At 42.4% G+C, this 18,444-nt stretch overlaps 1 protein-coding gene across 4 annotated transcripts in view; it reads right to left on the reverse strand.

Annotated features, from left to right (window-relative positions):
* SH3TC1 (SH3 domain and tetratricopeptide repeats 1) overlaps positions 1–18,444 on the reverse strand; it is a 61,719-nt gene that overhangs the window by 33,834 nt on the left and 9,441 nt on the right. For all 4 annotated transcript variants that reach the window (XM_019553106.1, XM_019553103.1, XM_019553104.1 and 1 more), the window contains 4 exons: positions 17,772–18,057; positions 14,082–14,156; positions 6,786–6,913; positions 61–166 (listed from right to left, as the gene is read on the reverse strand). In XM_019553106.1, the coding sequence (XP_019408651.1) occupies positions 61–166; positions 6,786–6,913; positions 14,082–14,156; positions 17,772–18,012 (550 nt within the window). In that variant the 5' untranslated portion in view covers positions 18,013–18,057. The remainder of the gene's footprint in view (positions 1–60; positions 167–6,785; positions 6,914–14,081; positions 14,157–17,771; positions 18,058–18,444) is intronic.

Consider the following 18,444-nt stretch of genomic DNA (forward strand, 5'->3'; position numbering starts at 1 on the left):
AATAATAATAATAATAATAATAATAATAATAATAATAATAAAAAAAATCACTTTACCAACCAAGGGTATAGTAGGTTATAAACTTCCATATCTCTTCAAAAGTTTTAAAGGTCACCACTATTCGGTCTTGGTCACTGTGAATAGACAACAGTCTGGCAGACAGCTCCTAGCAAAGTGAAAAAAAAAATGTTATCTTACAGCTTCTAGATTTATCAAGGAGTAATAATATTTTAAATACAGGAAGGCACGGATATACAAACACAAGAATGAAAAAAATTGAAAGAACATTTCTTCCCTGGAACTGTTATTCAGTCACATTGCACATTGTCGCAGGGCACTTAAGCGCCCTGCGCCTAAAATGGAAGTGGCCCGGGAAAGACCCCTAGCAGTGAGAAGGAGGAGGCTCAGCTGCCAGTACCCAAGGCAGCACAGGTGCCGGTAGCCAAGACAACCAGTGAATACCACCTGACCAGAAAGGGGCAGGGCCTGACCTATATAAAGGTGATCCCGGCTGAAGCTAGGGAGTTCAGTTCCCCTCTGGCAGCCGAGGAAGTCGGACCTCTGTTGAAGCAGGCAGGGTTGAGAAGCCCGATGGCCTGAACAGCTTCCGTGGAAGGAGACTGGGTGGAGGAAGCCCTGGTAGGGATTTGGGAGGATAAATGGCCTGATGGTTTAGAGTTTACGTTTTAGCCAGGAGGCTTAGCTTTGAGTTGTAGCCGATTGGCTCATGTTATTACATTCTGTTGTTTGTTGTTACACCGGAGGACCGGGTGAGGCTATAAGGGGATGGAGGAGGCCTCATGGGGGCTCCACAGTAGCATGGAGACCCTGTGCCAGAGGGGGCGCAGCGTTTTGGGGTGTATCGACCCCGGCCCCAGCGCGGGCGAGAACGCGGGGAAAGGCCAGAGAGCGCCCCTGAGGGCACGGGCAACGGAGAAAGATGAGCCAGAGGACCCGTGAAGGCACGGGTGACTGTAGGACTCATGCGCAGCCCCAGAGGCTATAGTGCACAGTTATCGAAGGCAGGGCACAGACTGGGACATCGCAGGGCACCGTGCCAAAGAGGGTAAAAAGGCAGCCTCCCTTTAACAATATCAACATCAAAGACATGGGAGGTGAGAAAGAAGATGCATTGAAACCAATTTGGCATGGTAAGGGGGGCGCTAGGGGAGTTCATGGCACCCCTAGGCCCAGCCCTGTCACACACATATACTACAATGTACCAAAAAGCCCTCCTATTAACTTCTCTCAGACAAGGCCTGCAGTCAGCATTTAGCTACCAGTTGTATATGTATACTTACGTAAGCATTAAAGAGTCTAACAATGGGATAACTTCTAATTTCATTTCTGCTTATTAGTTGCACTAGCAAGTGCAGTGAAGTCAGCTAAATTCCATTTAAGCCAAATTCAAGTAATCATAGGGAAATAGGGCTGAAAGAGACCTTGAGAAGCCATCTAGTCCAATCCTATGCTTTAAGCAGGATCTTCCCTATCCAAACCATCCTATACAAATCCATCATCTAACCTATCCGCAAAACTAAAGTTAACCCTGACAATACACAGGACATACAACCTTCACCTTCCACAGGTAAAGGGGCTACAGTGGTCAATCCAGTGATGTATTCATATATGGATTTAAGTCTTAAATGCTGTTTCCACAAGTAGAACAAGCCTAGCTCCTTCAACCTCTCCTCTTAGGACTTGCCTTAAAATAAGAACATTTTAAATTTGTAACTTTTCAGAGGAATCTTTAGCTAAGCTCCCTTCTCCTGTAGAGGTACTGAGATATCTTCAGTGCTAGAAGAGTTATCTACTAATCCCATGCTCCAGCACTTCTCCTGTTTGCCCTTATAGACTAGAAAGGATTTTTTCTCCCCACTCAAATTTTGCTGGCTTCTGCAGGAGAAGGTTACCCTCTTCTGAAACACTGAGATGTTAATGCAAGCTACAGCTGTGGGGATTGTTTTTGGTTTGGGGTTTGTTGAGTTTTTGACTGAGGTGCTCTGATGTTCCTGCAAACGCATAGAAAACTCAAAGGTTCCTTGCTAGAGGTGTGACCCTGAAAAGAAAGGCAAGACCAATTGTCAAATGTAGGGTCAGAAGGAATTTTTCCCCTAGGTCAGATTGGTTTGGACTGTGGGGGTGGAAGGGAAGTTCCTCCTACTACAGTGTAGGGTAAAACCCATTTTATAGCATCTTCTGAGCATATAAACAAACTACTTCCTTCCCATTGTGGTGGCATTGGAAGTGCCATCCTGTGCTCTGCTTTTACCTTTTATATTATAGGGTGTTCTTGGCTTTTCAGATACTGTGCCTTGTAATTGTCTGGGTAAATGAGTACCTGTGAATGTATGATCGAATATAATAGCACTTCTACTCCTGTGCATGCCATTTAGGTGAATTAAGTGCTATGAGAGCCTTTAATTTTGTATTCAATGAAAGGGCACAGTAAACAAAGCAGAGCCATCTCTTGCATTTCACAAACCTTCTGAATACTTCTTACCTTAGCATTTCTGAGGATGAAAGAAAAACAACACTGCAGGAGAGATGCTTTTTGAGAAACTAAATGAAGGTGGAAACAAATGCCTCATTTGAGGCAGTTCTAGTTGTCCAGGGCTTTAACCCGAATCAAAACATGGCGGCACAGTCATTGTATGCATAGCTCTTCCAAGTTGAAGGGCTGTTCCTCTGCCGGTAGGTGGCCAGTGACAGTGATAGGCCCACCCCTGGAATGACTCGCAATTAACTTGAATCACATGTAATTAACTTACAGACCGTACACAGCACTGTTCTAGGGAAGAGTGTTAGCACATTTTAAATTGCATACTTCATAGGTGCTTCACAATGAACTTATGTGTCTGCATGATCCTGGGACGAAAGGCTTTCTCCTGGAAGACATGCAATGTGTATTTATACCCCAAGATAGATACAGCATTCCAGTGGCTTTTAACTAAACTCCCATGCAAAAAAAAAAAAAAGTTGTTCAGCACCCTGAATTCTTCAGGTAAATGTAATCAGAGCATCTTATGAGGAATGATATAGGCTACCTCAAGATACAGAATGTAGAAAGCTATTTTAACTTTAGAGTACAGCATTTTAAATATAGTAAAACAAATACCAACAGCTAGAAATGAGAAAAAAAAATTGTCATCCAGATATCCCAGGGTGTACTGTATGATAAAGTACAGTTGCACCTAAACTAGAAGATGCTTAAGAACTATGATGTAAAGCAAGGGTCAGTAAATGATGGCCTGTGGAGGTGGGGCTTCAGTGGCATTCAGCTGTGGGCACTCTCCTTATGATGGTACCAAGGCCAGCACTAGTTGTGGGCAGGTCCTAGCACAGGGGTGGGCAAAATGGTAGATCCAGTAGGTGGCTGGACTTCATTTCCCAGCAGTTCTGCCCATACTGCTCCAACCAGTCTCCAGGTCAGCAGGGTCATGACAGCACAAGACCATGACAGCCCCATGCTCCCAGGGTCTCCACGGAGACCAGCCCAAGCAGCACTGGCAGGGCACAGAGATGGGCAGGGAGCTGCATCCAGAGCCAGGATTTTGCGGATGTGACAGCGAGGGCTGGAGTCGGGGAAGAGCCATAATCTGCTACCTAAACATTACTGCCTGCAGAACCCGTGCTCACCACAGGGGTACGTGGGTAGATCACAGCTGTGCCCTAGATCCAGCCCTGTACCATCACTACCACAAGATCCCAGCCCCAGCGTGGCTCCCCACCCAGCCACACGCACTACCAGCACCATTTGGGCTCATCTCCATAGAGACCCTGGGACAGCAGAGCCAGGATGGCTCATGGAGACCAGCCAGAGTGGTGCAGACAGGAGCTGCTGGGAAATGGAGTCTGCTGCAGCCCCAGTCTGGGCCATGCGCTGGACTTTGGCAGCCCTGTCTTAGCACCTACATATCCGTCTGCCTCTGACCCAGCAAATGGGAAAGCATTACAAACCCACGGACCAACAATGTTCATCACTATTTCCATCTATTAGCGTAGGATCCTACCCTCCGTCACAGTACAAACAGGGGGGCAGAGTTAAGCAGTGCTTGCAAACTTACTATCCCACTTTCTGACCACTGTTGTCATTCCTAACACTCTAGTAATATGGTATTTTAATGGGGTACATCATAATAAACTAGGGGTGAGAGGCACCTGTCCAGGCCACCAGCTTAGGAGAAACATTGCAAATGACCCCATCCCTGCATCTCCATGCCCCAGCAGCAAAAGCAGCCCCAGGCTTACCCTGGCTGCTGCTGTTGCTACTGCTTTAAGAGAAACAAGTGGGGCAGGCAGAGTATGTGGCAGCAGCACCAAGAGCTTATCTGGTGGGTGTTTTGTTGGAGTTCCCAGAATGGGTATGCCATGGGGCTGGTCTTGCTGCCAGGGCACCTCTCCCTTCCCCCACCTTTGGTATCACCCTCACTGCATCCAGTCTCCCACTAGGCTTGCTCAGGGCACCAACTCTGCCTGTTTCCCCCCTAGACTATATGATATAGAATGGAAAATATGCTGCCCAGTCTTCAAATTAACTCAGCTGTAGTAAATCTTACGGACATAAAAATGTTATATTTAAGGAATTAATCTTAAGAAATGTAATATGCAAATTTTATAGGAAACCATCACTTATGTCTATAAAATTAGGCCACACAGAATTTCATTATTTTTCTTGAAAATATTCTTTTTAAAATTAATTTTAAAAATCTTTGGACTATTCCATCACTTTCCATGTATTCTTTTACCTTTAACTTTTATACAACATATACAGCTTGCTCTTTAAAAAATAAAAAAGTCTCATGCTCCCAGGAGGCACCTCTCACCAGTGCTTTGATTTCATGAACTCACTTCTCAACACCTGCTCAAATATTAATAAGAGAGCAGTTAGTTTTTTGCAATCCTTGAAATCTATTAATAAAATTACCAACACCTGCTGAGATGATACCCTGAACGCTGCACTCTGCACTGCTCAAGATCAAAACAAATTCACAATTTTGTAAGTCAACTTGCCATAAATCCTGCCTTTCTGAAAGGTCTTTTCTTAGATCTGCTTTTCAACAGTAACACAGCCTTAAACTTAGACGATTTGTATGCTGCCACACTCCCCTCCACACACACACTACAACTGCACAGAAAAAACACACTGAAAAATATAGTTTACAATGTCTGTGGAAATGACAATGGCAGCCAGTCTGGTGATGACAGATATTACACATGAAATATGATAACTCAATACTATTAACTGAATGAATGGTATCTAAGATTGCATTGTTTGGCTTACTGTGAATATCCCATCCCTTTTCACTAACACCAAAAGAATACGAATATAAACCAGGCAAAGAAGGCAACAGAAGATGAAATAATCTTGGACATGACTGATGAGCACAATGAAATTATGATGATTAAAATACTTTTTGAAACCTCACTATTGAGCATATCTGATGGAGCCCTATTGTTTGGGAGTGTTTAGACCCATGGTGTCAGTCAGAACCCATCTGAGCTACAAAACAAAAATGGGTCTATCTCCAATGTCTAATGTAAAATTGCAACTAACTTGCTGTGAGAAAACATCACCTTTTGCTTAGAAGCAAAGGGGGTTGCTGGGTCGCACTGTGCTCTGGGTGGGTGGCAGCAGCACTGGGAAGGGGACTGCAGCCACCCTAAAATGTTCCAGGCAACTTTATTGATAAACAATAGTTTCAAATGGGCATAAAAGCCAATTAACACATTAGTTGAATTATTCTAGTGATTACTTGTACTATCCCCCCACTTCTTTATTGGTATCCAACATTACCTTAATGCAACATATTAAGAGTCACTCACATTAGTAATTCATCTTAATTTCTCAGATATTGTGGCCTATTTTCTCCAGTTGGATATATCTAACTTAGGTGTGGCAGGAGTGTGCAAAAATATGTCAGTCTTGATTTTTACTGAGATTCAGAAATACGCATGTTAGTAGCACAGCTATTTAAATTATTAAAGTTCAAAGTTTCCTGTTTTCACATTCCTTTTCTTATTGATGGTTTCTTCTGTAAATGCTGTAAAACAAGTAACTACCCATTTCCTTGAGTTGTTCTTTTTTTCACCCAAGTCAAGCCACATATACAAAGAATTTACATCTAAATATTCATCATCCATTATCTGCAGTGCACATACCTCCAGGATGAAAAGCATTTCAAGCCCTGTTATACTTTTAACATAAGTACCTCACATTTTTCACCTCTTAATAAACTGAACAATGCTCCAGAATTGGTATAGGACCTCCCCCACAATACATAGATTTTTCTTGTTTTAATTTCTGCCAAGAGTTGTGCGTGTTTGTCAAATTAGAACTATATATAAAGTCAGGTCGGTGTACTTCTGCTACTCCTGTGTTTAACAGACACAAGTCATCATTGGTCTTGCATGTAGCAGCCCAGAAGAACCAGCTCTGGGAGTCAGAACTTGAATGATAGGGGAAACGAGGGGAGATCTATGACATGGACCAATTGTTCATGCCTTCATTTATCTAAACCCAGCTATACCCACTTCTTCTCTCTGCCAAGTAAGGGAAATGAGCACTGGCATTTTAATTTATATTTGAAGGTAGATTGAAGATGTGGTTCCTGTCAACATGTAAATGTGAACAGCCTACTGTTAAACATGCCATAGGTTCTCCTCTGCAAAGATCTGCAGACCACATAATTTGTCACAGTGCCCACCTGTGGAGCTTTTGGTCTCTTTAGCTTGTTACCAAAAATATCCAAAACTCTTTCATAAATATAGTAGAAATGACATACACTAAAAGCTGCCATGACCTCCCTGCTGTCATTTTCCAGGAGGCGGAGTCGTCCTCTCAGTTCTCCTTGCAGCTGATGATCATGAAGTCCAGTCTTTTGTCTTACCATGGATAACCTCAGTGATATATCTAAAAAGAATATTACCAGACTGTCACAAGTTCTTTTGGGTGCCAAAATGAGTTTGCCAAACAGAAACATCCCACAGACTGCAGAGTCAATATTTAGAATCATACTTAAAGCAGATGTACCACTTCAAAAGTTTGAAGTCTCCCAATGCAATACCCTGGTAGATATAGAAAAATACAATGCAAAACATAGGCAACTGGTAAGGGGAATATAAGGGGGCACATGTCCCCCCCCCCATCAGGGCCACCCCTGCCACCAGCATCTGCTTGGCGTGCCCCACCCCCCAACAGGGCCCAGCACATCAAGCAGGTGTCTGAAGGTGCTCACCAGCTCCGCCCCCACTGCTGGTGGCATCTGCAGGGAGGTGCACGGCACAGCTGCTCCCACGGCTGCAGCAGGGAGTAAAGTGGCAGGACGGGAGGCACAGCTCTTTCTGCAACACCCATCCCAGGAGGACTGCAGGCTGGGGGGTCTACGCCAGGCTCTTCCTGGGGGCGTGTGGCCCCAGATCTGCACACAGGATGAAGGCAGGCGCTGGTGGCAGCACCAGGCTCTTCCCAGTGGTGGGGGGTTGCTGGGTCGCACTGTGCTCTGGGTGGGTGGCAGCAGCACTGGGAAGGGGACTGCAGCCACCCTAAAATTCAGTGTAGCTCCCTAGCTCACAGCCCTCCCAGGGTACACATAGCAGCAGGAGTCCCACCCCCCGCCCCACCACCACCTTGTGCTCCACACCCACTGTCAGTTCCCCCCGCCTTGCTCCCTGCTGCAGCCCCAGGAGTGGCCAATACCGCCTGCCTGCAGCCACTGGGCTGCACTGTGCCCCTCCCCGCACCCCTTCCTAGCCTCAGCCCCACTCCCTCCCATGGGAATGTATCCCTACTTTTTACCTTGTAAACTGGGCTCCCTTTATGTGAATTCAAGTTATGCATGGTTTTCTAGAAACACATATACCACATAAAGTGAGAGAAACCTGTATGAAAAAGCCTTCACTCCTTAAGCATGGACTTTTTATTGCAAAGGTTTGCAGGAAAGAAGTTTTTTCTTAGGCCCCTTCTACACAGCATATCTATTACACAATGACCTGGTTGATTGCACAATAAATTTAGACTACCTACATGTGCAAATTAGCAATGCCACCTTAAAAAGTCCAACCAATTATAAAAAGTCATTTCTCAAAACTGTAAATTTGCATGTGTAGATAGTCCCCCATGGCTGAGAGACCACAACCACTGCAATCTCCCAGCCATGGGGCGCCCCAAGCACAGCTGGGACCAAGTGTCTCCACATGGGACACAACTTGGAAGCCCTGGCTAAACCCCACACAGCCACAACCCAGAGTCCCTGCAGCTGAGGATCAGGACACAGAGTCCACTCAGCTGCAGGACTCTAGTCCCCGCTGTGCCTAGCATGGACACTGGATCCCGGTAGTACCCCATGGATACCAAGACCCAGAATCCACAGCTATATAAAACAATGGGTCCTGGCAGCAGCAAGGTGCTCCTGTGACCTCCCTTCCCTAGGGTGCATGGGGTACCCAGAGGCTGGGAGATCACAACTACTGTGGTTTTCCAGCCATGGGGCTGTATGGAATAACCCCACAGTGGTGTGTGGATCACACTGGCTGCAGTTTCCCCAGCAGCAGGGGTGCATGTGGTGCGCTCACAGCTGGGAGCCCTGTCAGCCAAAGGGCTCCCAGGCATGGAAGCCAGCTTCTTGCCAGTTCAGGGGGAACCCAGGATCAGGCTCCCCCTGGACCAGCAATAAGGTACAATAGGATCTAATGTACGATCTCACAATCATGCCTCCTACCACGTACATGGTAAGAAGCACAATTATGTGGATTGTGCATTAGATTTTATCATGCTTGTAGAGCACATGTAGAGGGGCCTTAGGATCTGCTCATTCTGTAATCTTTGACCTCTCAAGGAAATAAGGAGCATCATTAAGCTACTATCTTCAGCTTCAAATGAAAAAGATACCTCTTTGACTTACCTTCTCTGAAATAAGTACGGAGAAACATTTATACATAGATATTTAGAGCAACACAGAACACATGTATTCACACACCCCACAAGTCATCTCCTGAGAAAAATGATGAAGAGGGAGAATGAGCCACACGTGACAGTTGTTAGTCACATCCTGTGAAATGCTACTAAGATGTTCTACAGTACTATGTTTAGAAAAGCAGTAAAGGAAACGAAAAAGGGAAAAGAAAGACTAAATGAGATTTATCTCATTTCACTATCAGAAAAAGAGTTTTACTTTAGAGCCTAAATATGAATTTTAAAATCTAGATTTATGCACCCAAGCCGGAAAATGATGATTAGAGTACTTTTGAGAAATGCTAAGCTACACATTTGTTTTCACGTAGTCCAGTCAATAAAAGGAAAGCGTGCACTTCCATTTCTAAATGCATGGTATTTTTTCTTACTTATGAAAAAAGAGACAGTACAACTGTATTATATCCCCAAAATGCAGAAAAAAGTATAAGGTGGTAACAAATATATTGAAACTCAACCAGGGTTCACATTACACTGACTCTTCAGGGGGGTGTACAAAAACAAAACAAAAACAAAAACAAATTGGGCTGCCCATCACAATGCCCTAATAAAATTGGAGAGCCTCCCAGGTTATGGTTTTCAAACCTTGCAGGTCGGGGCTCAGCTCCCCCCACCCCGCCCCGAGCTCACCCGTAATTCAAACCCTGAACTCAACAAGAAAACAATTGTCAGGCTTTAGTGTTTTGATTCTTCCTGCTAGGAGCAACAATTTTAATAGGAATGATTAATTAATTTTCACCAGTAATTGCCCCAAATCACTTAGTTATATGATGTATGATAGAAAAAAACTCATCAAGATAATTTCACTCACCATTGACACCTGCAGTGAAATATGGTAGCTATTTAATTTATTTAATGATATTACACACAGTAATATCAAAAACTGAAAAAAAAAATTCAACTTACTTTTTTTTAGTGGCAGAAGGAAATTTGAGCAGGAAAAATGTAGTTACTGTATTTGAGTTAGACTAGAATCTGGGCAAAAACAAACAAACCCATAGAAATAAAATATGATCAGTTTCCCCTGGAAAAATTTCACCCTTTCAAAAAAATATGAATTTAATATTTTAGAATAAAAAGTGTGGATATTTTCAGAGAAGAAGTTTTCAAGGACACCTATTTTCCCCTTAGAAAGCAGACTATGTTCATGAATAGTTGTTTAGTAGAGCTGTACGAAATTTCCCCCGAGCACTACCAGGAGTGACCAGGAATAACAGTCACAAGTTGGCAGAGGATAGATTTAGGCTAGACATCAGGAGGCGCTACTTCACAGTCAGGGTGGCTAGGACCTGGAACCGACTTCCAAGAGAAGTGGTGCTGGCTCCTACCCTGGGGGTCTTTAAGACAAGGTTAGACAATCACCTTGCTGGGGTTGTTTGACCCCAATACTCTTTCCTGCCATGGCAGGGGGTTGGACTCGATCTGCTCAGGTCCCTTCCAACCCTACCAACTATGAAACTATAATATAGATTAGACAGTGGAATTCTGACACACTGCGACCTGCTGGACATCTTGCACTTTCGTCTGCACTGTTACATCCCCCTTCTCCCCTCACCCCCCAACATTTCCATTTCCACCGACTGGCCTTCTTGCCTGCGTTGCATGCCAGGCCAGCCTCTGGCTTCTTTACTATCCCTTCCATCCAGGACCAGTAGGCACAAAAAACTGCAGGTGCTTCCTCAGCCTAACAAAGCGTTTTTCAACCCAAGAGCTTCCTAAGATGTATTTCTCTAACTATTCAAGTTTTTTCATAATATACATATAAACACAAGATAAGCCATGAGTAACATATATCCAACACAAGATTTTTACTTGCTTTCACTTCCCTTATAAAAAGAATGGCTGTGACAGTTTGGCTAGGCTACCAGAGATGCTGCTGGTGCTACTGGTGCTGACTGCTGAGTCACTAAGTTATTTTTACCTGCTGCCCTTTACAGTGGTGGACCGGACTGAGGCTGTAGGGGAGGAGGACCCCTCATTGGGGCACACTACCGTGTTGTGTAGAGGCCCCAGAGCCAGTGAGGGTGCACACGCACATAATCCCACAAGCACCCATGACATGAGTTTTGTATGCCAGCAGCTAGAGGTGTAGGGCCCCAGAACTCAGACTCCCCCTGCACCAACCTCCTCAACAGCTGACAGGCTTTGTAGCCTCAGCAGGGGCTACTGTGGCTTAATACATACATGTGACATGAGTTTTGCTTTCAAGGCTTTGGGGTGCAGTTTCCTCTCAAACCCCTTCACCTATCTCCTTGAAACTTGGCAGGCTTCATGCCCTCAGAAGGGACTACCATTTCTGCAAGCCAAAAATGACAAAGTTATAGGCTGTTTTAAGCGTCCACATTGTAGCCTATGGGCAAAATGTTGAAACAGCGTCAAAACAACAAAACTGTTTTGACGAAATGAAACGGAACAGCAGTTTTGAACCAAAACAAAACTCAAAACGAAATGCTGTCCCATCGAAATGCAAGTCGAAATGGAATGGCGCTGTTTTGCACAGTCCTACTGTTTAGCCAGAAACCAAACATTCTCCTGGAAAAAAGGTGGATTGGCTCTACTTACTTTGTATCCGTGTTCACAAAAGAACTTTAAATAGTCTACATGACCAAGACCATGGTTTCGTATCTCATTAGACATACAGAATCAATAAAAGCCTGTCTAGCAGCTTGCTGAGAAACTCTTTCATTCCTAACTTCGTGGGAAGAGGCCAGCTTATTGAAAAAGAACACTCATCTGACTAATAAAGTATATAACTGATTAATATGATGTTACTGATTGTAATACCTTCCTGAAAAGCCACAGTAAACTATTTCTGTCGAGAATTCACGCTGTAAGGTGCTAGAGCAATGCACCATGTTGCACTGCAGCAAATACCCCAACCTTTGCTTATCCTTTCTTTTCTATATACACCTCAAAATATTCTCTCTTTCATACATTTCATCCAGTGGTTTCAATCTGGTAAAATATGTATCTTTACATTCAGTTCTAAACTGCTATGATTCTTAAGAGTTCTAAGTGATCTGCTTCCTAAATGCATCAGAACATTTGTAGTTCAAAAGTAAATGTAATCCTTCTGAAGTCAGGAAGAAGGAGTCCTCAGAACAGGACAGTATTATTAATAGTTATTTAATAGCTGAGGATCAATAACCTTATTATAAATGTTAAAGCCAAAAAACAAACTGTACATGCTTTGATCAGAAATGTGTAGATAGCTATTTGTTTTTACCGTTTTTGATCAACTCATTTCCTTTGCAGCCATTACCGATTTAAGCAATTAAGAGATTGTTCATACGTGATAGATTATAAAACCCAATATTAAAATTTATAATCTTTCTATAGTTAATTCTAGAGTTTTTATAGTTAGTCTTTTAATTCTTGGTCTCCAAACTTTTTTGATCGCGCACCCCTATCAGTAAAAAAAATTTTTGAGCACGCACCCTCAATATATGTATATTTATATAAATATAAAATAGAAGTTCTAATATTTTCTTCCCGCACCCCAATGGATCGTCTTGCATACCCCCTGGGGTGCACGCATCCTACTTTGGAGACCACTATTTTAATTAACCAGCATTCCTGTTATGTTGTTCCTGTTACAAACTAGAGAGTTAATAAGTGATAAAACATACTTCTCCCTGCAAACGCTGAACATATTATTTCTTTGACTTAATTAATCTGAACCACTGAAATGAATAGGAACATTTCTATAAACATCAGTGTGTTCTGCATCATAAGTGCAGAGCACACTGTCCAATTAGTAAAAGACCAGCCTATTCTTAAAAATGAAGTATTTAAATAGTCCCAATGAAAGTGGTGGGATTATTAACCTGCTTGAAATTAATTATTTGAATGTAGGGCTGCACCAAAAGAGATTTTGGGGACCAATACTGATAGACAATTTTTAAGGAGGCATATTGGCTGATACCAATCCAATTTTTGATACAGCTGCGTGCAGCTGGTCAATCTGTTTTGATGGACACGGAGGGGAGAGGGAAGGGGGCAGGCACTACCTAGCTGAGGCAGGGCATGGCACAGAGCTGTGGCTCATCCGGGGGGTGCAGGGTAGTGGCTCTTGATTTCTCATTTAATACATTTTCTTTATATTGGTGCTGATCCAATAAATCAGACCAATGTGTCAGTGCACCTCTACTTGACATGTTTTACTAGATCTAGATTCAAAGTGAGCCAAATGCAAGCCTTTCTGTTGGTTTCCGTGAGCTGCAACAGGTTAGGAAGAGACTATTTCAGTATAATAGGAATTGAAGCTGCTCACCTCATGTTTAAAATTTGGCCCAGAACCCAAACTCAGATTTCTAGCTACAGCAGCACACTTCCTCCAGAACCCCAGAATACCTTAAAATAGCATAGAACTAATCAATTTATTCATTTATGTGCCTATATTATTTGAAAATGTGTAACTATATTGCTTGAATATAAGGTAAATAAGCATACACTATTGTTTAAACTTCCAAAAAAATTAACCCTTTATGTTAAAGGGTTAATAAAACTTATTCTAACAACATATCACAGACTATTTTGCCTCACATGTAAGGAGAAAAAATTTAAGCAAGCAAAAAAACAAAAGAGAAACACAATATTTTCAATTCATTGAACCTAATACACAGCATTCTGCTCAATTAAGCTAAATTTTAGGACTGTATGCTTACCTGCCCAAGAAATATTCCTAATTGCCTACTAAGAGATTCATTGTTACTACCCCAAGGGTTAAACAAATCATTATACACCTCCCCCCCCATATAAAAATAAGTCTCATGATTAGTATCTTATGATTTTCAAAACAATGTTAGGTTCCTTTATTCAGCTTCTGCTTTCTGAAACATTATGGTGAAACTTAAGCTTTCTTCATAAGGGTTAGTGATTCATTTTTCTTATTTAATTAAAAGTTGGCATTCTCAACAAATCCTTTGCCACTAGGAGTTGTTCCATGAAAAAACTAAAACAAAAAGAAATGAAAAGATGAGACTTGTGATAAAACTGATATCTGACGGTGTGCAAACATTTACAATCATCTCACAGTTCAGTTGAAGAGTAAATGTAAATGGTAAAAATGCATATCTGGGTAACTTGTAACAAAATAAAATAGGCCTACCTGTTGGAATACTCTCAGCTGGGCTTGACATTATTCTTGAACTGATATTTGAATGTTTATCATTCTTAGAAAAGTCTGCAACAAACAGAATGGCTGGTAAGAGGTATTTTCATAAATAAGCCCAAATTTTGCCGTGAATTATAGAGTACAATATGTGCATGTTCTTTTTTGTTTCCTTATGATGAACAAGCTGTACTTTAATTGTTAGGGGAGCATGTGTACCCAACTTTCAATAGTCTCCATTTCATTCTTTTCGGCAAAGGGACCTCAGGAGGATTACGATATCTCAAGTAACTGAAGTTTTCCCATCTTTAAGATTTGTATTCAGATTTTAATTCTTTGAGCCAAAATCTGCTATATGCCAACACAGCTCGTATCCTCAGCCAGGGTAAATTGACAAAGGATCTTGAATTATCAAGTCAATATGCCTACACTGGAGTTACCCCAGATGCAATTCTGAACTGTTTCCTTCTATATGATTTTGTTACAAACTGAATAATTCAAAATGGTTGATGAGTAGAGCAAGTGGGAAACTTAGTTAAAAGATTCCCCTTTTTCATTAAAATTTGAAAACATTTTTTCTGATAACATAATCCTTTCTAAAAACCCACTCTACTCGCAAACAGAGAAGGAGAATTCTCTCGAGGGATTCAAAACTCCTGCCCATTTGGAATCTGAGAAAATCTCAAGCCAATTTTCAGTTTTTTCATAACATTTTCCAGCCAAATAAGGAGAAACAGGGAGGAAGGGAAATGGAAATAACTCTTAAAAAAATAGTCCTTTTGAAGCCATTTTTAAGCTACACTGAAACAAACTTGTACAGGGAACACATTTCTCCCCCTTAAAAAAAAATGTATGCAGTTGCAATATGCAGTAGCACATTGCATAAAAATTATTATTCAGCAATTTCTCTATAGAGCATCTGTTCGTGTTACACGAAGGCAAGCAACCAAATAAGCATACAATACAAGTAGGGGATTTCCCTACTTATTAGCTACGTAAACATGAAGAACAGAAGAAAGCCAGAGTCAGAGTCAACCAGCATTTTAAAGGGAAACTCAGCTAGAACAGAATATCTGTAAAAATGTTACCAAAGGCACAGATGCATTTCTTTCATTTTAACCTTTTCAGATCAACCTGAATACAATGGCATGGACAGGAAGGTGATGCCAAGGGGCTCCCACTGCAGCGGGAACAGGAATATAATACTTGTTTAATACCAATTACCCGACTGAACTCAAGCTATGGAGACTGAACTACTCACAAAATTGACAGGGTAAGTGGAAGTAGGAATTTGAGGACAACTCTCTCACAATTTTTCCCAGTGCTTACAGCAGCAGGGTTCCCTCAGGCCCTATGAAACTGTGGAACCCCCATGCACCAGTCTGCCACACCTTAGGTGGATACACATTACGGATGGTGTCTCTCCACAACGTGGTGTTGACTCCGTGAGTTATCTTGCAAAAAACAAGCCGTTAAGATCAAAAGATAATACAGTGGGAGCAGGTGTGTTATAACTACAAATTAGATGATGCCTATGTATGTCTCTTCTGGATATCACAGAATCTTCTTCCTCAGAGGTTGATTTCCCTGAGGGGGAAGCAGTGTAGAATTTAACTGTGTGTTACACGGTTAATGCATTTTCAAATAGATTTGTCTGATCACTGGCATTTATGCATCCATTCAACTAACTAAGATCTACCGTTTTAAAACCCCTCTCCAAATTGGTCCATTAATTAGTCACTTTTAATAGCAGAAACATTCTACCTAAAAGAACTGCAAAGCTTCATCCTCCTGTTTCCACCATGCTGAGAAGGAGGATAGAGAACAGGAAAGTTTACTAAACAACACTTAATATACCTTCCAGTTCAAATTAAGTCTAGCTGCACTGCAACTGCAATGCTGGCCTGACCAGATTTCATGGCTATTATTATCCTAAGTATAAACACTTCCTGTCCCAGCTGCGATTCCTGTCCAGCTCTAGTTCTACTTTTACTGTGGTTAGTCACAGGCACAAAACAAGCCATTCTTGGGATTCTGGCAACATGTTATCACTTTCAACTTCAAGAAAAGTTAAGAGGGCTGCTTAACTAGAAAGGGGATGCTAGAGAAACAAGTCCACATAATCTTTTGAGAAAGAACACCAGATTTAGTGGGCCATACAAGCGAGGGACAAACTTTACACATAAACCAGTTAAATAATCAGAAACTGGTTTAAACCTGTAACAGAACAGATGTTCAGCGCACATAAACTGGTTTAAAAATGGCTGAAAGCAGTTTGAGATAAACCAGGTTGAATGTAGTATCAGACTTAACTGATTTGGGTCAAACCAGTTTATACAGTGTCTGTCCCAGACCCCTTGCTGGTTTAAGATTAACTAGAAACCCCCAGCATGCTCTCTGTTCCACAGCAAGGCTGGCCCCTCCGCACTGCTCAGCAGAGACTTGCAGGCACAGCAGCTTTTGCCTGGCTTCTCCCTCGTAAGCAGAGATTATTCCTCCCTCCCCTTTGCCTTATGCAGACAGTTCAGCATTAGCTAGCAGACCACAGTCTGTGCTGTGGGAGATAACCAAGGCAGACAGGCTTTTTTAGCTAATCAATAGGTAGCTTAATGTCCTTCTTTGGAAAAACTGTTTAAAAAGAGCTGATTGCTCCCGCCCTTCCCATCACCACTCCCTGTTAAGCAGGAATTCCTGCCTTGTGGAGAGGTGTATTAGCTAGCAGACCACATGCTAGCTACAGTCCCTGCTATGGATAAAGAGAGACTCATTAGGTAGATGGTAATGCCCCTCTGTTTTCTTAATGGGGGTGAGAAACATGGTTAGGGGGTGATAAACAAATCAAATTCCCTACTGGGCTAATCAGAGCATCTTGCCAGAGCCTGGACACACCCCCTGCCTCAGCTCAGTTCTGTGGAAGGGAAGGGAGGGCTGCTCTAGCACCCCCAGCTTCTAGCCTGAGACACTGCAGGCATGTGCCTGCCTGTCTGAGATGTCTGTACAATTACAAAGTGATTTAACTTAACCAGGTTAGACTAACCTGCAAAGACTGAATTAATTCAGGCTTAAGCTTTTTAAATGCCTGTCCCTAGCCCCAAAGCAGGGGTGGGCAATTATTTTGGGTAGAGGGCCACTTACTGAGTTTTGGCAAGCCATTGACAGCCACATGACAGGCAGTCCAGGGCAGATGAATATTAACTTTCTAAAATTTTTAGGGGTCCCACAGGCCAGACAGAATGGCCTGGTGGGCCGCATCCAGCCCCCAAGCCCCATTTTGCCCACCCCTGCCCTAAAGTCTTATGGATCCGAGCAAACAGTACTTATATTCCACAAATACTTGGGGCCTTCAGATCTTACTACCCAGGCTGGTCAGGCTTGATCAAATTGTCATCCTAACCTTAGTTTACCTCTGGGTTAAGGTAAGGTATCCATTGTTTTTTTTTTTTGTTTGTTTGTTTTTTTAAAGAAACGTAACCAAAATGAGATATTTGTCTAGGGTTTTTTATTATAAGAGTACATACAGCTCTTCAAGGAAATATAATTATATTGTTCAGTTAAACAACTATAAAAGACATTGCAGGAAAAATGTAAATGACTGAAAAATACAATACATTTTTTGTGCAGCGCAAAAAATGAAACAAACAAAATGAAGTAGCCAAAGCAAAAAAACAGAAGCTATAGAGGTCTTACCATTTTGCCCTTGCAAACACACCTCCTTTTCTGTACCAACTGCTGTGGGCATGAAACCATTGGTTACCAAACTTGTACAATCAGATGTACTCCTTTCCAGTAGCTGCTTATTTCCTTCTCCATGGCTCTTTTGTTTCTGCTCCAAATACGGAGCAGTGCTGGGGAATCCCCTTTCCTCTGAAGTACTGTCAAGCCCAGGCACAGAAGAGCTGCTTTCCACTCCAAGTGCAGAGAGCTCCATAATCTGCAATTCCAGCAGCTGCTAGAGAACCTGCCTGTCAAATTTCTAAGAAAATAAAAATAAAAACCCAAAGTTATAATTATACTCTTAACATATAAAGCAGCTTCCAGAATGGTGTGCACAAGCAAAATATTGCAGCCACATTCATCTCAGTAGAGAGATCTTGTACAGATGGCATTTTCTCTGATGAAGAGAGAAAGGTGGGGATGAGGAAAAATTAGTGCCAGCCATCTAATGATTGTCTGTAGCTTACTACACTAACTGCACCATCTTTAGCAATTGAAGAATACATTGGATCAGGGGTGACCACCAGGATCTGGGGGAATGTCTGTTCACCAGAGCGCCCCATGGGATGATGAGGTCGAACGGTCACAAACTCCTGCAAGACCGTTTCAGGCTGGACATAAGGAAGAATTTCTTTACTGTCCAAAC

The sequence above is a fragment of the Crocodylus porosus genome, unplaced genomic scaffold (genome assembly GCF_001723895.1).
Source record: "Crocodylus porosus isolate Cpor-Errol unplaced genomic scaffold, CroPor_comp1, whole genome shotgun sequence".
NCBI classification, from domain to species: Eukaryota; Metazoa; Chordata; order Crocodylia; family Crocodylidae; genus Crocodylus; species Crocodylus porosus.